This window comes from Megalobrama amblycephala, linkage group LG12 (genome assembly GCF_018812025.1).
Source record: "Megalobrama amblycephala isolate DHTTF-2021 linkage group LG12, ASM1881202v1, whole genome shotgun sequence".
Taxonomy (NCBI): Eukaryota; Metazoa; Chordata; class Actinopteri; order Cypriniformes; family Xenocyprididae; genus Megalobrama; species Megalobrama amblycephala.
Window position 1 is genome coordinate 23565684 of NC_063055.1, and position 22393 is coordinate 23588076.

The window sequence follows — 22393 nt, forward strand, 5'->3', positions numbered from 1 at the left end:
TTGACATTTAGGGTGCGTTCACACTTGTAGTTCGGTTCATTTGGTTCATTTGGTCCGGACCAAAGAAGAAAAAAAAAACATTTAGTCCTGGTCCGATTAGCGTTCAGATTGTCAATTTTATCACCGAACCAAAGATACCGAACCTTCAGGCATAGGGATACATTCACAACGTGATTGGTCGGATTTTATGACGTATTGCCTATTTTGAGATGGAACTTACCGAACATCCAAAACAGTGCTGTTTGCTGAGGTAAATGCGCTCGTTGTGTGTGCGTAGCTAGGGCTGGGCGATATATCGCATGCGATTCTCACGCGCATTTCGTCAGTAAAGCCGGTTCCCTGATTACCGCTAAATCGCCATCACCTGCTTTCAAATGGAGCGCCATTTAACAGACAGAGCCGTAGATCACTGAAAAGCCACGCAATATCGCGTTCATTATCGCAGATGAATCGCCTTCGATAATGAACGCGATATTGCGTGGCTTTTCAGTGATCTACGGCTCTGTCTATTAAATGCCGCTCCATTTGAAAGCAGGTGATGGCGATTTAGCGGTAATCAGGGAACCGGCTTTACTGACGAAATGCACGTGAGAATCGCATGCGATATATCGCCCAGCCCTATGCGTAGCTGTCCGTAGCCTGGATGTGATGGTATTTTGGCCAGCTGAAAACTCGTGAAGAGTTTATAAAATGTGTAAAGTAGTCAAAACAGCGGCGAGAATCCCTCCGTCACACACACAAACGATCTGCTGCGTGGAGACGCGCGTCTGATGCCTGTCATGGGCAAACTCGCGTCATAAACCGACATACGTGAGGATTCTGTCCATTTTAGGGTCTCGTCTTCCTGTTTTTGGTTCGCTTACATGTCTTTGGTCCGTGTTGCGTTCATATATCATTCGAACCGCACCAGTTCGTTTGGAAGCGGACTGAGACCCATCTTTTCAGCGGTCTCGGTCCGCTTGTTTGGTGCGCACCAGGGTTCGGATGGCAACGTTCACATATGTTCAAATGAACCGCACTAACCGAGCAATCGCACCAGGGTTCGTTTTAATCGAACCAAACATGACAAGTGTGAACGCACCCTTAGTTGCAGAGTTACTTATAGTTAGTAGACTGTCTAAAGTAGACTATTGAAATAAAGTATTACCAAAAAAAAAAACCCTAGTGAGCTGCCTACCTAAACAATATTATAGACACTTTCAATCTTAGTGTTGTTTTCCAAACTGTGAAAAATAAGTCACCTTATTTATAAAGGCTCATTAGGACATGCCAATCAAATCAGCCAGCCAATCAGAAAGCTTGAACCCCTTCCTCAGACATATTACAGGTTTATAGTTAGGGGAAAGAATATACAGTTTGTACAATATAAAAATCATTGTGTCTATGGAAATGTGTGTGCGCATGTGTGTGTGTATGCATACATGCATACTCATAATTTTCAAATTGTTGAGGCTCTTTGCTAGACTAGTTTACTTGTTTCTGCTGACCAAGATAGTTTTGTGTCAGAATATGAACATTTCCATTAATAAATGGTTAGGTATTCTCAGGAATACAAATAGTGTGATGTGTGCATAGTGTGCTGTATGCATGTGTAAGAGGGCTCCAATGAAATACCATATAAAATATTATTAAAAAATAAATATTTTAAATATAAATAAATATAAAAATTATATTTTATTATAAAAATACTAATGTACATATAGTACAAATCTAATGTACGTATAGTACAAATGTACTAATGTACATTAGTAAATATATCAATAATAATTCCACCACAGCAAACTGACCGATTCCTTATCCATTCGTCATGAATGACTGGAAAAGTAATGGAAAACTCACTGGTAATGCAGTGATCAAATGCTGTTGGAACCTGGTGGGACCTGGGTTTTTCATTACTGTCACAGAAGTAAAAACTCATTCAGCTTCATGGTCTTGCATTGCGTTTTTGGCACCATCCTTGTGTTTTAGTGCTGATGCAGAGCTTATTAAGGAGGAAACTGTACTGCTTGCTTTTAAACTTGTGCTTGTCAAGGAAAATGGTGCATGAAATCCTCCTGAGGTTGATTGCAGGGAGTGTTAATGTATGTTGGTAAGAGAGAGAAATCCCTTCAAAACAGATTGAGTTAAAACATGTTTTACACCATTGTTTGATCTCTCATGTCTCTTTTTCATTAGTCAAATATTGAAAAATAGTTGTTTAAGTATGTTTGTTAATCACAGAAATGATTTAAAAAATGTTTGCTTCAGTTATGTTCAATAATTATTTGCACCTTCTTTCCTCTTTTCATCTCTCATCTTATGTCCTCTCCACATCATGGCTTATCTCATCTTGTCTTCTTCGTCTTGTTTTGTCTCCTCTCCTCTCATATATTCTCATCTCATTTTATTGTCTCGTCTGATTTCTCTCATCTCATCTCCTCTCATTGCCTATTTTATTGTCTCATTTCCTATCCTTTTGTCTCATTTCCTCTCATCTTGTCTCATCTCCTATTTACTATTGTCTCCCTATTTCATCTTCTTTCTTCTCGTTTCCTCTCATGTTCTCATATTGTTTGCTCTCATCATCTCCTCTTATCTCATCTGCCATCCCTCTCTTCTCATTTTTTCTCCTGTCCTTTCATTTAATTTCCTCTAATCTTGTCTGCTCACCTCTCCTCTCATTTCCTCTTCTTTCCTCTAGTCTCATTTCCTCTCATCTTGTCTCATCTTGTCTAATTTTCTATCATCTTTTCTCCTCTCATCTAGTCTCATTTCCTCTCATCTTGTCTGCCCTCCTCTTGACTCATCTCCCCTCACCTCATCTCATCTTATTTTTTTCTCATCTCATCTCCTCTCCTGTCTCGTTTCCTCTCATCTCGCCTCCTCTCCTCTTGTCTCCTCTCATCTTGTCTCATTTCTTTTCATCTTGCCTCTTCTCCTCTTGTCTTATTTCTTCTCATCTCATCTGCCCTCCTCTCAACTCCTCTCACCCTATCGTGTTTCCTGTCATGTCCTCTCCTCTCGTCTCATTTCCTCTCAACCTTTCTGCTCTCCTCTTGACTCATCTCCTCTCACCTCATCTTGTCTTATTTTTTCTCATCTTGCCTCCTCTCCTCATCTTGTTTCCTCTCATCTCGCCTCCTCTCCTCTTGTCTCCTCTTATCTTGTCTCATTTCTTCTCATCTCATCTACCCTCCTCTCAACTCCTCTCACCCTATCTAGTTTCCTCTCATCTCCTCTCCTCTCCTCTTGTCTCATTCCCTCTCATCTTGTCTGCCTTCCTCTTGACTCATTTCCTCTCCTCTCACCTCATCGTGTCGTTATTTTTTCTCATCTTGCCTCCTCTACTCTTGTCTCATTTCCTCTCATCTCGCCTCCTCTCCTCTTGTCTCCTCTCATTTTTTTCTCTTTCCTCTCCACACGTCTCATTCCCTCTCCTTCTCCCATTTCCTCTCATCTGGTCTCCTCTCATCTTGTCTGTCCTACTCTTGACTCATCTCTTCTCCTCTCACTTTGTCTCATCTTTTTTTCTCATCTTGCCTCCTCTCCTCTTGTCTCGTTTCCTCTCCTCTTGTCTCCTCTTATTTTCTCTCAGTTCTTTTCATCTTGCCTCTTCTCCTCTTGTCTCATTTCCTCTCATCTCATCTCGCCTCCTCTCATCTTGTCTCATTTCTTTTCCTCTCCTCTCCACTCCTCTCATCCCTTTCCCTCTCCTCATCTCATTTCTTGTCTCATTTCCTCCATCTCCTCTCATCTTGTCTGCCCTCCTCTTGACTCATCACCTCATCTCATCTCCTCTCGTCTTATTTTTTCTCATCTTGCCTCCTCTCCTCATCTTGTTTCCTCTCATCTCGCCTCCTCTCCTCTTTTCTCATTTCTTCTCATCTCATCTACCCTCCTCTCAACTCCTCTCACCCTATCTAGTTTCCTCTCATCTCCTCTCCTCTCGTCTCATTCCCTCTCCTCCTCTCATTTCCTCTCATCTTGTCTGCCCTTCTCTTGACTCATCTCTTCTCTTCTCCTCTCACCTCATCTCATCTTTTTTCTCATCTTACCTCCTTTCCTCATCTCGTTTCCTCTCATCTTGCCTCCTCTCATTTTTTCTCATTTTTTTCATCTCACCTCTTCTCCTCATCTCATTTCCTCTAACCCTATCTGCCCTCCTCTCAACTCCTCTCACCCTATCTAGTTTCCTCTCATTTCCTCTCCTCTCGTCTCATTCCCTCTCCTCCTCTCATTTCCTCTCATCTTGTCTGCCTTCCTCTTGACTCATTTCCTCTCCTCTCACCTCATCGTGTTCTTAATATTTTTCTCATCTTGCCTCCTCTACTCTTGTCTCATTTCCTCTCATCTCGCCTCCTCTCCTCTTGTCTCCTCTCATTTTTTTCTCTTTCCTCTCCACACGTCTCATTCCCTCTCCTCCTCCCATTTCCTCTCATCTGGTCTCCTCTCATCTTGTCTGTCCTACTCTTGACTCATCTCTTCTCCTCTCACCTCGTCTCATCTTTTTTTCTCATCTTGCCTCCTCTCCTCTTGTCTCGTTTCCTCTCATCTCACTTCCTCTCCTCTTGTCTCCTCTTATCTTCTCTCAGTTCTTTTCATCTTGCCTCTTCTCCTCTTGTCTCATTTCCTCTCATCTCATTTCTTGTTTCTGCTCCTCTTGTCTCATTTCCTCCATCTCCTCTCATCTTGTCTGCCCTCCTCTTGACTCATCACCTCATCTCATCTCCTCTCGTCTTATTTTTTCTCATCTTGCCTCCTCTCCTCATCTTGTTTCCTCTCATCTTGCCTCCTCTCCTCTTGTCTCCTCTTATCTTGTCTCATTTCTTCTCATCTCATCTACCCTCCTCTCAACTCCTCTCACCCTATCTAGTTTCCTCTCATCTCCTCTCCTCTCGTCTCATTCCCTCTCCTCCTCTCATTTTCTTCTCATCTTGTCTGCCCTTCTCTTGACTCATCTCTTCTCTTCTCCTCTCACCTCATCTCATCTTTTTTCTCATCTTGCCTCCTTTCCTCATCTCGTTTCCTCTCATCTTGCCTCCTCTCATTTTTTCTCATTTTTTTCATCTCGCCTCTTCTCCTGTCTCATTTCCTCTAACCCTATCTGCCCTCCTCTCAACTCCTCTCACCCTATCTAGTTTCCTCTCATTTCCTCTCCTCTCGTCTCATTCCCTCTCCTCCTCTCATTTCCTCTCATCTTGTCTGTCCTACTCTTGACTCATCTCTTCTCCTCTCACCTCGTCTCATCTTTTTTTCTCATCTTGCCTCCTCTCCTCTTGTCTCGTTTCCTCTCATCTCACTTCCTCTCCTCTTATCTTCTCTCAGTTCTTTTCATCTTGCCTCTTCTCCTCTTGTCTCATTTCCTCTCATCTCATCTTCACCTCCTCTCATCTTGTCTCATTTCTTTTCCTCTCATCTCCACTCCTCTCGTCTCTTTCCCTCTTCTCATCTCATTTCTTGTCTCATTTCCTCCATCTCCTCTCATCTTGTCTGCCCTCCTCTTGACTCATCACCTCATCTCATCTCCTCTCGTCTAATTTTCTCTCATCTTGTCTCTTTTCTCTCATCTCGCCTCCTCTCCTCTTGTCTCATTTCCTCTCATCAGCCCTCTTCTCAACTACTCTCATTTCATCTTGTTTCCTCTCATCTCCACTCGTCTCACTTCCTCTCCTCTTGTCTCATCTACTCTCATCTCCTGTCCTCTCCTATGTGCAGTGAGAGTTGGAATGCTCTCCCATTGGGATGCTCCTTTCTGTTCTCAATAATTCATAACTGCATGCAGAGTGTTTTTTTCCTCACCAGAAACAGACACTGAGCTGCTCTTGCATAAATGATTCAGCATGCGTGCACCTAGCCCCACAGAGTCTCTCATTAACTTTTAAAACTACCCAGAGTCCCATGTTGTTGCTTTTTGGTTCTTGAAAAACCTCCATTTTAGGTTTTGTTCTTAAACCACAGCATTCAAGTTCAGCACCTTCAGCACTAGCACGGTTTTCACAGCCCATTTTGATGCTACGGTAGACTCATAAACCTTTAGTGCATATTTCATCTGTAGTTTCTCAAAGTGGCCAAGATAGTCTGCCCTGAATGCTCAGGGTGAATATATACCTGCACCAGCACTAGTCTAGGTACGTTTTGTCTTATCGTGCATCCTTCTTGTAATTGGATCGCCCCCAAAAAAATGGATACTTACCAGGTGTAAACGACTAATGTGAATTTCCCATTGGAAGGCTTTAATGCTAAAGTATGACAATCAGAAACAGAAGGGGGAAAAAAAGAGTGAGAGAAAGATAAAGATGTAAGCGAGAGAAAGCGAGATGCTCCTAAGACATTTGATCATTACTGCCAGAGAATTCCTCTAGGAGGCATTTTGACTTGGGCCAAGACACCGACAGAGTTCAAAGTAGCACTTGGTCAATCCTATTTGAATCCATGGGACTCATTTCGAACAGAGTGTGGATTTAAAGTGGATTAGAGCCTGTTTGGGGGCAGGCTGAGGGGTTTCTGAGTAAACCTGATATCGGTGGTCTCTCTCCACCTCTCCCCTCAGTCTCCACACGCTGATTGTTTTTCAAAGACTTTCACGCTGTGCTATTTGCATTTCAGATATATTTCTTAAATTCCCAAACGTGTCCCGGAACCAATCCTGCTTTGGTTCAAAGTGTTGGAGGGACTTTTCTCTCCCTGTAAATCCTGAAAGATGAATATAAAGGCTGCAGATGCACCGTGCTGCTTCACTTTGATCTTGTTTTATACTTTTTTATCCTGCGCAAAGACTTCATTTGTGTAAAACTCCTCACACTGGGTTTGAGAATATCAGCGCTTGGCTGTGCTGCATCAGTGAAGCTGCTCCATCAGCCGCACACAAACACAAGCACACGCACACACACACACACACACACACACACAGTGACAGAGATAGTTTGAAAACTGCAAACTAACTGTGTGTGTGTGTGGTCCTTGAAAACCCTACATTGGTACATAATGTCCCCACAAAGATGGCAATATCTGAAATCTAGTGAGGAAAACAACTAAAAGTTGTAATTTCTGCATTGATATTCATGAAATCATTTATAACAAGTTGCCATGTTTGTTTTAAGGATAATGACTGGCATTGTAGAGTCCTAATGAGTATTTTCTTGAAGCGTGACTTCATTAGGAGGTCTTCCGTTCTGTTTTCCAGGAGCTTCTCTCTTCCTCCGGCTCTGCCCTCCTGTCTGGTGTCGGTGTCCTGGCCGCAGTTTTCTCATTTTTAATTGGTTGTCATGTCTGGTGCCAGTGTGTGATTGAGATCAGGTGTGTGTGGGTGGGATCAAATGGCCGATTTAAAGCATCATATTTATTGGTGGCCAGGTTCGACCACCTGTTCGGTCCACTGGCACAGAAAGTGAGTCGCCCTTTCTAGCTCAGATCTTCATCAGATGTCCGTTACCTGACAGAATCTGCCACATGACAGAGAACGCATGCCAACTCATGGTCATTATTTTCACCAGCACTGTCACTGCCAGCCTCACTGGCCACAAACACCTATCAGACGAATAAAAATATCCATGTGGAAAAAAATATCCTCCACCCCCTCTCTCACAAAGTCTGTCTTTCTCATTCTAGTGAGTTGGTTCACTCTGAGGCTGATATCCACCAGTGTGTTGGACATGATTTTTGGCAATTTGAGTAAACTGATACACACTAACTGATCTTATCAACCCACAACCGAGACATTGCGTTTTAGTGTAGGGGTTATACAGATTACACACACATACACAGATAAAGACCCAGGAGTCTCTTAAAAGCTTCGTCCTTTTGGGAGATAACTCAACAGATTCTTCTTCTACTATTTTGAGACATGGTTTCTCCTGAAGCACTATTCAGGTTTCAACATTATGGATAGGTCCACTGTAGGGGAGTTTGGGGTCAGTTGACTTGCCCTGTCTGGATCAGTATTGAATTTTATCTTCATGTGTTTTTATGTATTGCAAACTTTTATGTTTGTGGTGTATTAATGTCAAATTCCGCTGATTTAAAGGTCCCGTTCTTCGTGATCCCATGTTTTAAACTTTAGTTAGTGTGTAATGTTGTTGTTAGAGTATAAATAAAATCTGTAAAATTTTAAAGCTCAAAGTTCAATGCCAAGCGAGATATTTTATTTAACAGAAGTCGCCTACATCGAACGGCCAGTTTGGACTACATCCCTCTACTTCCTTCTTTAATGACGTCACTAAAACAGTTCTTTGACTAACCTCCGCCCACAGGAATACGCAAGAGTTGCGTTTGTAGAGTGTGTTTGTCGCCATGTCGTCGAAACGCTGTTATTTTCATCCCGCAGTCCAATCACCGGGTCTGATTCCGGCTCAAATTGATAGGGTAAAATTAAAGACATGTTTACAATAACACTGAGCGCGTGCATCTCCACGTTATGGTAAGAGGCGTGACCTTTCCGGGCAAGATGCGCTAAACTGCTGTCGAATCACAACACAGGAACCGCTGGCACAATCAGAACTCGTTACGTATTTCTGAAGGAGGGACTTCATAGAACAAGGAAGTCATCAGCCCGTTTTTATGACAGTGGAAACAGCCGTATACAGATAAGTAAATTATGTGAAAAATACTGTGTTTTTTTACACGCGAAACATGAACACATGTTATATTGCACACTATAAACACAATCAAAGCTTCAAAAAAACACGAAAAACGGGACCTTTAAATGCCACCAAAGGAGCATTATCTAATCTATAGATGGTGAAATTGCGAGAACGACTTTAATAGTCTTCGTAAACGAATACGCTATACGCTATATAAAAAGGAGGCAAATGTCTTTTAAATTATATTGTATAATTTTTAATTAATGTCTTAAAGGGTTAGTTCACCCAAAAATGAAAATTCTGTCATTAATTACTCACCCTTATGTTGTTCCACACCCGTAAGACCTTCGTTCATCTTCAGAACACAAATTAAGATATTTTTGATAAAATCAAATGGCTCAGTGAGGCCAGAGCAAGATAATTAACACTTTCAAATGCCCAGAAAGTTGCTAAAGACATATTTAAAACAGTTCATGTGACTACAGTGGTTCAACCTTAATGTTATGAAGTGACGAGAATACTTTTTGTGAACAAAAAAAAAAAAAAATAACGACTTTATCCAACAATATCTAGTGATGGGTGATTTCAAAACACTGCTTCATGAAGCTTTGAAGCTTTAGAAATCTTTTGTTTCGAATCAGTGGTTTGGAGTGTGTATCAAACTGCCAAAGTCACGTGAACTATTGAAATTTCAAAACGTTTCGAAACGCCTATGACGTAACAAAGCCTTGTTTACGGAAATCACGTGGCAGTTTGATACACGCTCCGAACCACTGATTCGAAACAAAAGATTCGTAAAGCTTCATGAAGCAGTGTTTTGTGTCCCGAAGATGAACGAAGGTCTTACGGGTGTGGAACGACATGAGGGTGAGTAATTAATGACAGAATTTTCATTTTTGGGTGAACTAACCCTTTAAGTTAACATATAAACTTTGACAGCCCTAAAATGTGATTTTTTTTTTTTTCATAAACTCACTAGCACTCCCTTGTGGCCCTGTACCCCAGTTTGAAATTTTGATTTAGCATTTTTATGGCTTTGTAGACGGTGAAAATATTGATGGGTCTGGGAATAAAATGAACTACTAAATATTTAACCAGACAGGTCACTTCAAAACAAATTTTTATTTGCCAGCATGACCTGACATGTCAGTATTGATTACTGCACATTAGGCCCCAACATTCACATTGTTCATTGATTTTAAAGACTGCTGATAGGTAAAAAAAAATACATTCTTATGAGTGCTGATGCATTAATATCTTTAGACATTCTTATGCAGCTTTGTGTTCAGATATGCAGATTGTTCCTTTAGGGGGAGAGAGAGGAGAGAGAGAGAGAGAAAAAGGGAAAGTAGAGGCAGAACAGAAGAACTACAAACACATTAATTTTATAGTGCACAAAGCAGCACAGCTACCAGCCTGCAGCATTTGTTACAGGACTGGAAAACCTGTCTGAATAGAAGCAGGAAGGGAAGATGAAAGGGGCTTTAGGTGATGGCTGAATATTCTTTGATGCCTTTTGGTCTGTCGGTCATAATGAGGTCTACAATGCAAAAGTTGTATGGAGGTGGTGTGTGTGTGTGTGCGCGCGTGTGTGTGTGTTTATTTATTTATTTTTGTAGATTTAGCTAGTGTTTGAACCTAAAATGTTACAGAGAATGATGTGAGCTCTCTGACATGGCATGATTGTTTCAGTCTTGGCCAACCGAGTAAGGACAGGACCATTAGGGCATGATTTAAGACGCTGCATGAGAAAGAGACAGAGAAAGAGAAACAGTGAGAGCAAGAGAGAGAGGTTTGATGTGGACATATACTGTATTTGGGGAGAAAATGAAACAGAAATGTCTGCGTGTGATGATGTCACCATCTGCAAAAATTCCAGTGGGACTAATTAAATGAATGGAACAGAAATGCCTGCCTGTCTCTCTTTCTCTCTAAATGTTTAAGATGCAGCTGCTGTACTGTGAAACACTAACTGGGTTAAAAAAAAAAAAAAAAAAAAAACCCTCACTGCAAGTATAGGTTTAATACAGTTATACTGTAGTAACACTCATGCTCCCTCACACTTCAAATATTACTGTTATACCTTTAAGTGGGCGCCATTTTACCTCTGAAATGCAAATCTCCAGCTCAAAATACAACCCATAACTCTAAAATACTGTAGCCATATCTCTGGAAAACGTATCTCACGATACATCCTTTAACATTCAATTAATGCACTTTTATCTCTGAAATACTGCTGCTCTGTTTCTGAAATACCATCCTATACCTCTGAATTATTGTCCTATACATCTAAAAAGTCTGCTGCTCTGTTTCTGAAATAGTTTCCTATGCTGTACCTCTGAATTGCTGCCTCTCCTTCTCTGAAATACTGTCTAAAATACTGCTTCTCTGTTTCCGAAATATTGTCTCTGAAATTCTGCTGCTCTGTCTTTGAAATATTTTCCTATATCTGAAGTACTGCTCCTCTATCATGCAATTTAATCTTACTCTACAATACTGTACAGTACTTATGTCTTTGAAAACAACTATGTTCAACTATATAATCCTAAACTCCTTTACCCTCAAATACTGCTTTGCAATTTCTCAAATATTGCCGCTTTTCCTTAAAATTACTGAGGTTTTAACTCTAAAATTCTACCAGTTTAACAAATACTGTACCTCTATCTTCAATACAGTTTAGTGTATTTGGCAAAGAAAGATTGTCATACTTTTGAATGCAGGAAAGAAGTGAGTGAAATGTTTTTGCTGAATCATTTGATCAAAAAAAGAAAAGAAAAAGTTGCGCAATTCCAACCATAATCATTCTCTCTCTATTTTTTTCTCTTTTACAGTCAATGTCATTTGCAGTGTACCTTTTGGTCTGAAAAATAACAGTAAATTTGCTGCAATTGCAGGCCTTTGTTAGCGGAGAACTGAAAAAAAAAAAAGTAAATATGAAAAAAAGGGTTAAAAAAACCCATACCAGTACAGTAAACATCTTTTAAAGTGAAAATTCACATTCGTTTAAGACTCTTCGCCTTTTTCTGACATTGAAAAGTGAATTGCAAACACTAAATAGCTAGCAATTAAAGTCTTGCTGTAGATTTGCTAGTGATTAAGCTTGACTGGTATTAATGCAGAGACATGTTGATGACGCTAGCCAGTGGGTGTTTGGCAGTGTTTACTGAGAGCTCCTAAAGAACTAATGAACACACAGCGGAAGTTTAGCTATCAAAGAAGAGCAGCCAGAGCAAACACAGATATACACACACTCAACACACAAACACCACCACCAACAACAACTACTCACACTTACATGCACAATGCCCTTCTGCTGTGTGATCAGTCTGTTGAGATTCCGAAAGGACAATGTTAGGAATGAAGCTTTGTGTAATGAAGCTTTGTGGATATTAATTAAAAAATTTGACTGATTACAGTCTAAATGGAATGAGACTTGACTGTAAATTTTAATTTCACTATTTACTTTTTTATAGTACTGATTTAGATGTGACGATATTCTGTAATATGATATATCACGATAATGAATATGCACAATATTGTTATCACGGGCACTTCAAAATATCGAATTATTCAATTTTTTATAATGCATTTTAAGAATACTCTCCCCATTAAGAGTATAAAATGCACAAATAATAAAATGCACCGCTGTAAGCTGCGTCAAAGAGATATGCGCATGTAAACAAGCCCAACATGCATGAGAAGCACATGGCGGAACAAGTGAAGGACAGCAAAGGATGCTGATGGAACTGCTGAAATGCTGCGGTTACCCCGGAAATACCATAAAAAAAGCAGCTGTGCTACTGAACAGTATTTCAAATGCTTCAAACAGCCATTCATTTTTTTTTTTTTTTTTATGTATTTGCAATGTTGTTCATCACAGCACCAAAGACTTAATACTTAAAGACTTAATATACTATTTATTTTCAAACTTTAACATTTTTATATTTTAATCTGGACTACAGCATGCCCTGTAATGACTGAAAATGTTCTGATTATTTGTTATTGTTCAGTAACACTGAAGGCTTCATTTGTTAACATGTTAATTCATTACTACCAAACTGACAATGAAAAACACTCATCAAGCATTTATTAATCTTAATGTTAATTTCTTAGTTAATGTTTAATAACATTACTAAAATCAAAAGTTATAAGGGACCTGAGCTAAAACTAACAATGATCAGTTGTATTTCTTAACAAACATTAACAAAAAATAATATTTTCTTTAACAAATGTAGCTATTGCTCATTCTTAATCTTAGTTAATGCATTAACTAATATATTGTAAAGTGTTACCTGTTCTTTATAATTCTTTTACACTTTAATATGTTTGAAAAATGTTACTTTTTAATTTTTTTATGTATTGCGTTATTGTAATATTTTTAATAGCGTTCAAAGTTCTTTTTGTTATAAGAAAAAGACTTCTTAAACCTTTTATACTATGACACCTTGACTTATACTATGAACTTATTTCAATATCGCGATAATACCGTATACCATGATAAAAGCTTCAGCAATTATCGCAACATGAAAATTTGATACCGTCACATGCCTATACTGATTACAGAATTAAATGTTAATATGAGTGTGTTTAAAATGTTCTATGCTAAAATAATTCTATCCCAACTTAATATGCAGTGATTACCTAGTTCTGCTATGAAACTCTAGACGGTGCAGGCTGCTGGGTAGCGATCACATCATTATCTACACAGCACGGCTGATTGGTTGCTGTTGCATCAGCAGCCAATGAGCTTGCAGCTCAAACATTTATCTTGGCTTTTTTTGCTGTTAGCAGTCTGCAGCACATTTTCAGAACCCTCCTCCTTCCCCAGCTCCACCTGTGTAGATCTGCTACGGGGGTTAATTTGTGTATGTGCAGCAGCAGCATGTCTTACATGCTCACAGCAATGTCTGTGAATATATCGGCAGTAGCAAGTCTCGTTACTTGCTTTGCTTTGCAGCAGTGTAGCAGATCTATTCCGCCAAGACCAAATACATTAACATTGCCATAGCCATTACCATGCCAATCTCAATTACCTGAGAGTTGTCATGACAGAACTATAAGTAAACCCAGGAACTATCTGTTTGTACAGCAATGTGGGCCAGGGAGTATGTGGGAAACCTGTTTGGAAAAGGACTGGTTTCACTAGTGGTGCAAAGATTAAACTGCAGATTTCTGGGTATGATGTGAGAACATAAATGACAGTCAGTATTTTTTTGTGTTTTCTTGTCTGTCCACCTGCACACTGTAATAACTCCCTCCAGGCAGGGGCTTTCCTCCCCACCCCTCAGCTTTTAACAGGAGAGATTTCTAGTGAGCTCTGCTGGTTGAAAGATAATTAGTACGCTAAATCTGCATAATCTGACACATTCCCACAGCGACTCATAGACTTCCCTTAGCCAGGCAGACCATTTCCAAATCACCTCTTCATGTTGTTTATCTCTCTCTCTTTCTTCCACACACACTTTTCTGTTTTTCCCACACAAAATCTATCTATTTCAATCTGCTGAATAGCTATTTGTGTCTGAAGTTTCATTAGTTTATGTGTGCATTGTGTACCATGAATGTAAAAAGGCAAATTCATTATTAAACACATTGATACTAATCAAAGGAGCAACTCACAGACCTCCATTACAAAACTGCAGGGGGGAATAACGGGGGAGAGTTCACTAAGAATGAACTGTGCCCAGTAATAATGTCATTTATTTGTGCATGCTGTTTGTGTTGTGTTAGCACCCAATTCACTAAAGGAATTATGCAAATCAGGTAATGGTGCAAACATGCCCAAAATTAGTGCTGAACGTCATTTGCACAGCACAATTCCCCATCTTGCAAGCCGATTCTGCATGCTAGAGATTGTGGAGGATGCAGAAACTACTGTACAACATCGCCAGGGTTGCCAGGTTTTTACAACAAAACCCACCCGATTGCTACTCAAAACTAACGTTTCAGGGGTGGTCCCCTGGTAAAAATGGCATCCCATGGGGTAAAATCTGCATTCTTTTGGAGGGGTTCCCCTGGTAAAATTAGCATTCCAGGGGCTAAGTATCACGTTAGTATCCGCGGACATGAAAAACAACCCGTGGCAATGCTGTTAAATTAGCCCTATTCCACGGGAAATCCGGGGACTTGGCAACACTGAACATCGCTCCACCACTGCAGTCCAAGCACCTGAATCAGCTCTTTAAAATGCAGATTCTCATCAATGCCATGTTTTTGGATATGTGCCCATTTATAAGACTTTTCTCCATCATTTGATCATCATTGGATAAATAGCTTTTGCTATGATCAATAGAAAATGTACACAAACTTCTCTTTGTAACAAAATTCTGTTAACCGTCTGTTTTCCACAGAAGATGAAAGTGTGCTCTTATTGGCTGGCTGATACTATTAAATGCTCTCTCACATGATGTCTTCTGAACTTCCTCTCAGATGTGTGATACAGAATTTTAGAGTAATGCTTACAGTAATAGCATAAGCACACACAACTACACACATGTATATATAGAGTTTGTTTGTATCGTTTGCATTTTCAGATTTCACACTTTTGTGAATAAATGATCTACTTTTCTTTTTTCTCTCCAAATGAAATACTTAAATCTGTCTGTAGAATTAAAATAGTATCAGGATATGAAAGAAACGGGAAAGAAGAAGATTTTTATTTTGCAGAGTTTCCATCTAAACCAATGGTCTATGTAGTTTTGCGATTTAATTTCAGACCCAACACAAATATTCCTCAGAAGTCTCAATTATTCTCGGTCAGAGTGTGAACTGTGATGGGTTTTTTTATGAAATGAAAGACATTGTAATATTACAAAAATGTTCAAATATTTCAAATAAATGCTGTTTTTCTGAACTTTCCATTCGTGAAAAAAATTTTACACTGTTTACAGAAAAATATTAAAGGTGCCATCGAACGTTTTTTTACAAGATGTAATATAAGTCTAAGGTGTCCCCTGAATGTGTCTGTGAAGTTTCAGCTCAAAATACCCCATAGATTTTTTTAAAATAATTTTTTTAACTGCCTATTTTGGGGCATAATTAGAAATGCGCCGATTCAGGCTGCGGCCCCTTTAATTGCTCGCGCTCTCTGCTCTCCCAGAACTCTCGACTCTATCACTGCATAAACAAAGTTCACACAGCTAATATAACCCTCAAAATGGATCTTTACAAAGTGTTCATCATGCAGCATGTCTAATCGCGTAAGTACAGTGTTTATTTGGATGTTTACATTTGATTCTGAATGAGTTTGATAGTGCTCCGTGGCTAACGGCTAATGCTACACTGTTGGAGATATTTATAAAGAATGAAGTTGTGTTTATGAATTATACACACTGCAAGTGTTTAAAAATGAAAATAGCGATGGCTCTTGTCTCCGTGCATACAGTAATAAACGATGGTAACTTTAACCACATTTAACAGTACATTAGCAACATGCTAACGAAACATTTAGAAAGACAATTTACAAATATCGCTAAAAATATCATGATATCATGGATCATGTCAGTTATTATCGCTCCATCTGCCATTTTTCGCTATTGTCTTTGCTTGCTTACCTAGTCTGATGATTCAGCTGTGCACATCCAGACGTTAATACTGGCTGCCCTTGTCTAATACCTTTCATAATGTTGGGAACATGGGCTGGCATATGCAAATATTGGGGGCGTACATATTAATGATCCAGACTGTTATGTAACAGTCGGTGTTATGTTGAGATTCGCCTGTTCTTCGGAGGTCTTTTAAACAAATGAGATTTATATAAGAAGGAGGAAACAATGGAGTTTGAGACTCACTGTATGTCATTTCCATGTCCTGAACTCTTGTTATTCAACTATGCCGAGGTAAATTCAATTTTCAATTTGATGGCACCTTTAAGCAGCACAACTGTTTTCAACGTTGATAATAATAAGAAATGTTCCTTAAGCAGTAGTACACTAAATCAGCAGATCAGCTTTGCCATCCACAGGAATAAATTAAATTTTTAAGTACATTAAAATAGAAAACAGTTATTTTAAAGCTGCAGTCTATAACTTTTTTTGTTATAAAATCGAATTTTGAGCAAGTACATAACCAGCCAGTGTTCAAAACAATATCCTTACCTTAGCCTGATTCACAATGGTAAGCTTGTAATAATGAGGGGCCGTATTGATGCACAACCCACGTAAAGATGATAATTCCGCAAATAACTGCAATTGCAGGGTTCAAACAGAGATGGCGACAAGAGGTAAAACTTACGGACTGCAGATTTAAATTGTAATAATATTTCAAAATATTAATGTTTTTACTGTATTTCTGATTAAATAAATGCAGCCTTAACAAATAGGCATGAAAGTTCAGAAGAGTACCACCGTCAGTACCAACAACAGCCACTAGGGGTTTATTATCTGCCCTGAACACCCAGACCCACCCTGAAAGCTTACTCTCTCTCTGTAAGTAATTGTATATTTCAGTGTTTTGGTGCACTCAGCAGTGTATCAGAACACATTCAGCGAGAGCATGATGACATTTAGATAGCGCTAGAGGAGAGAATGAGATCCCCTTTAGAAACATGCGGTCTAATAGCCTTTCTGATCAGTGTAATGCTCCTGTGCTGATATGGTTTGTTTGTGTGTTTCAGAATGCAGCAGCGGGCGGTACAGAGGGTGTGCGCGTGGTTCTTGCTGGTGTTTTTGACCCTTCTGTCTCTCTGGGGTCACCTGTCGGACGCCTCCTCTCACCGCAGTCACATCGGTAAGTCAAGGTCAAAGTTCATTCGGTCAAGCCTGTTGTTATTGTTTTATTTTCATTTAAACTTTGATCCTTTTAATGACCCATCTCATTAAAAAACAGCTGATGTGGATTGCATGAAGTCAGATTTGGGGTGCTATTACCATAAATATTTTCCTTCTATTTTTATTTTAAGGATCTGAAGTTTTTGTTTGGTTCTTATATCTTTTTAAACCAGAAATTTGAACAAGATGAGCACAACCCAAAGACAGAAAGTAGTGTGTTTTGTAGACGGCTCAGTGGTAGGTAGATGCTTAGATCAGCTTAAAATAGTCTAGAGAACGTTCTCTATTTATGAGGAGAAGCGCTGATGGACCGCAGGACACTGACGTCTCTGGGGTCATGTGGAGGCCACTGCAGAATGTTACAGTAGAAAGAGCTGCTGAAATGATGAGAGTTCATTTGTCCTAAATACTTGTTTCTCTTATAATAATTAAAGATTATATTGATTCTGATATATACAAAAAGCTTCTGATTAGCTGTTTTGTGGGCAAGTTACACTACCATTCAAAAGTTCAGGGTCTCTGTTTTTGAAAAAAGTTTCTTATGCTCACCAAGGCTGCTGTCAGGGATATATTCAGTTTTCCTGTGTTTTGTGCATGTTTCTTTTGTTCTAGTTTTTCCGTCGGTGTTAATTACCATGTGTGTCGCCTTGGTTACTGATTCAGTTACACCTGTGGTTCATTTCATTGATTGGTTTGGTTGTGTTTTTAAGCCCTTTGTGTTTTTTCAGTTCTTTGTCAGTTCACCTCACGTTATACCCCTGTTGTTCTGTTCTTGTTTTCTGAGTGTTTGTTTTTTGATTTATTTTTTAATAAAAACTTTATACTGCTGCTCTTAGATCCTTTCCTGGCCTTTATGTCAACCAGACTGTGACAAATGAACTGACCAAAAATGGATCTAACAGCAGATCATATCCTCCTCCTCTCACATGGGAACCAGTCCCTAGAGAATCACACACTGGCATTTTTGGATCTCTACCACCTTGTCCACTACAATGATGACTGCCTGTGTGTGGTTTTCCAAACAAGCTTGAACACTGAAACGAGAATGTGCTTGCCTAGTGTCGAGCCTCTAGGGACTTTTAAGGAGTACATGGAGTGGATACTCCTCCACAATGGTTCCCCCTTCACCATCTTCTAGAGTGAAGAAGAAAAGAGTGTGCCAGACATCGCCACCACCCCAGCGAAGGACTAGCCTGAGCCCAACGCAGACGCAGAGCCAGAGCTCGTCGCGAGACTGTGCCAATGATCTTCCCGGAGTCCGAGCCCGAAGAAACATCTGACCAGGTGTGTGAGCTGGCCACATCGTCAGTCCCAGTGGGAATCTCAGTAGAGTTTGAGGGCATGAAGTAGAGCCCTACCTCCTCTACTGTGGTGAAAAAAGATTTACTGATTGACTTTGAGTGTATCCTGCCTGTCTTGTCACCCTGCACTGAACCTGTTACATCACCCAGCACCAAGTTAACTTACTGAAGTCTGTGTTCCCGCCCTGCCTCTCACTTCCATCACCTCTGTCTGTGACAAGTAAGCCTACTAAGAAATATCTGCCTGTTCTGTGTTGGCCAAGAGTGTCTTTCCTGAGAGATTTGTCTTTCTTGTGTCTACCTAGAGAATTATTTGTGAAATTCCTGTCTGCACTCCTCAGTCCTTCAGCCCTGCCTGCACTGTCTCCTCTCAGCCCTTTAGCTTCTCCCACACTGGCTCCACCTCCCTGCCTGGATGTGCTATGGGCTTTGTGTCTGCTAGCCCAGCCCTGGAGAGTCGTCCCACTATCTCAGCCTAGAACCTCCGTGTCCATCATTCCACCTCGGCCTATTGACCAGTTGGCTCCAGCTTGGCTCCTCGCCCTCTCGGCTCCACTCGGGTCCATTGTCCCTACGACTTCCCTGGGCTTCCTTGTCACTTGAGCGCCGCTTGGTCAGTTGTCGCTCTACCTGCGCCATGGACTTCTGGGACTGCAGCTGTGCTTTGTCCCTTCACCCCTTTGGGTCAGTCGGGCTCCTCCTTCCCCCTAGGTCCGCCTTGGTCCTCAGTCACTCCGCCTTCATCTCAGTCCTCTGGCACTGACTCCACATCGGTGGCTTGTTGCTGCGATGCTGCCCTGCCCTTCAGGAACTTCTATGTTGCCTAGTCAGTTTGTCATCTTCACCTGGGTCTCCTCAACCAGCTGCTTCTCAGTCAGTCATCCCTCTGGTTCCAGCTGCCAAGCCTCCACCATGGCTCCTCCCTCCCTCAACTCCACCGTTGGCCTGTGTCCTGGCCCTCCTGCTGGGAATTCTGCCCTGGCTCCTCCCACCTTCATCTTTGCTTTGGCTGTGGTTCACTTCATTGATTGGTTTGGTTGTGTATTTAGACCCTGTGTTTCTTTCAGTTCTTAGTCAGTTCACATCACGTTATACCCCGGTTGTTCTGTTCTTGTGCCCTGAGTTCTGGTTTTTGAGTTCTGTTTAATAACTTTATACTGCTGCGCTTAGGTCCTTTTCTCACCTTTATTTCAGCCGGGGAGTGACTGCTGCATTTATGTAATCAAAAATACAGTAAAAACTAAAGTGTAAAATTATGAAATATTATTAAAATGTAGTCATTTTAATTTTAGTTTTATATTTTCATATATTTTAAAATATAATTTGTATAATGGCAAAGCTGAATTTTCAGCATTCATTACTCCAGTCTTCAGTGTCACATGATCCTTCTAATATCAATTTTAATATTCTGATTTGCTACCGAATTATCAGTGTTAAAAACAGTTGTGCTGCTTAATATTTTTTGAAAACTGAAAAATTATTATTATTACTGATGAATAGAAAGTTCAAAAGAGCAGTCCTTGTTGAAAAAAACCTAAACATTTGAATGTAATTTATCATTCTCTTAGATCGGTAGTAAATCAAATGTAAGCCTTGTTATTTGTTAATTTTTATGTTAAGCATGTTGCAATGCTGAATTTGTAGACAAGCTGCTTATGCATCCTTGTGCCATAATTTTAGGCTATTTGCCTGATACTCTTAATATGAATTGTTTGAAAATAACGGTCTGATAATGCATTGAGCCTGCTTATTTCTTTTCTTTTGTGGTGAGCAGATTTCATTTCTTGACAACATGACTCACCCACTGTGTGAACTTCTCTTGTCTCGCTGCAGAATGGAGGATCAGACTTTTTTTTTTTTTTTTTGTGGAGGGAACCACGAATGGAAATATTAAAACATAGGCAATGATTTGTAAATGAATTGCTTTTTATTGTAACTTTAAAAATACATGTAATTAATGTAATTTTACAACATACTCATGGAATGCATTGATGGAGGTCCCTATAATCACACATAGTGTCTCTGTTTACAGTTTAGGAGTGTGTACAGTCCTATTTGTCATTAGAATATGAAATCTGCATGCTTTTGTTGGCCACCATCCCTACAAAGTAATTCTTCATTTTGATTGGAAAAGTAGTCCAGAAGTTGAACGTGTGAGCCAATCAGAGGTGGGAAATAGTTCAATAGACAATCAGTTAATTACACACTACTGCTAACAGGTCAGAGCAAGGTGACTGAACACACACACACTAAACCACTGGGAGGAAAAAACTAATAACTCCAAACTCTTCTTCTCTACGAGCAGCAAAGGCTTCAGGGACAATGAGCTAAATGAGAGTGAAGTATTTTTCACACACACATACACAGGGAATATAGCCAGAAAGTTTGCTGCTACTGTAGGTCATTCTTTATGAGGCTCATCCTCTCAATAAAACTAATATCCCTAGAGAGAGTGAGAGAGAGTAAAGGAGGGAGAAGGGCTGCAGAGATCCATTGAAGGGCATAAAGAAGAGAAAGAGACAGAAGTGTGGAAAGAGAGACCGAGACAGATGAGTGTGTCATGAGATGAAATGCAGGAAGAGACACGGCTCTTGTGGATGACTGCAGTCCTGAGCTCTCATGCCCTCTGAGTGTGTGTGTGTGAGTGTGTGTGTCCTGTGCCCTTCTGCCCTGTAAAACATGAGTCTCTCTGACATCTCCTAAACCTGCCCACCCTAAGCAAGACACTGAGACCAGTGACATCAAAACTATGAAGAGGAATAGTTGATTTCAGTGGGAATGGTGTGGTGCAAGGACGTAGAGGAAAGAGTTTATAATTGTAAAAAAGAAGCTTTATAGCGGAGCAAACTGTGGAGCAAAGTCTGAAAAACTTGTGAATTGGTTAATTAGGAAGATTCATGGAGAGTAACATGTTCAAAAAGAATCAATTCACTGATTCGAATCGCTGTGTGTTTAGCATCTTAATAGCGAAATAATTCAATGTTGCTTTTTGTGCTACAGTAGCAATATATGTTTTTGACTCATTTTATATATTAATTTAATATGTAGCACTGGTTTTAGTGAGTTGGTTCAATGGGAAGATTCATAGAAATTAAACTTAAAAAAGAATTGATTCAAAGATTCGAGTAACTGTAGCATATTGCATCTTTTGTGTAGCAAAATACCTTTTTGACTCGTATTAGTTTAATATGTAGCACTGGAAACTGATTCAGTTAATTAGTACATAACTGTTTTCGACTCGTTTTATATTTTAGTCTAAAAAGTAGCATTGGAAGGTTTTTTTGAATGGCAAAAAACATTATTAACTACATTTTTGACTCCTTTGTTCAATATATAGCATTGGTCTGAAAAAACAATGTTAATTAGTGAATTTGTTCAATTGGAAGATTCATGGAGATGAACCTGTTCAAAAAGAATCGCATCAGCAATTTGAGTCGCTGTGTAGGCTAGCATATTTCTTTTTTTTCTTTTTTTTATTAGCAAAATAGACTACTTTTTGTAACAAAATACTTCAATAACTATGTTTGGAAATCATTTTTCTTTTGGATTGTTTGTGTGCATGAACCGATTTAAAAAGACACGACTCATTGATTCAGGTCACTGCATAGCATCTTGAGTCTTTTTTGTAACAAAATACTTTGTTAAACACTGCTTTTGTTTGCTACAAACTATGTTATAAACTCTAGTGGAGATTACAAACTTATAAGTTTTTAGAGTTTTGAGTTTTGTAAATTTATTTGTCAAAGTTTAACACTTGCATCCTATT

General features: G+C 39.7%; 1 protein-coding gene across 2 annotated transcripts in view; it reads left to right on the forward strand.

Annotated features, from left to right (window-relative positions):
• Positions 1–22393, forward strand: part of tafa3b (TAFA chemokine like family member 3b) — a 97708-nt gene that overhangs the window by 44627 nt on the left and 30688 nt on the right. For both annotated transcript variants that reach the window (XM_048210773.1, XM_048210772.1), the window contains exon 2: positions 17173–17285. In XM_048210773.1, the coding sequence (XP_048066730.1) occupies positions 17174–17285 (112 nt within the window). In that variant the 5' untranslated portion in view covers position 17173. The remainder of the gene's footprint in view (positions 1–17172; positions 17286–22393) is intronic.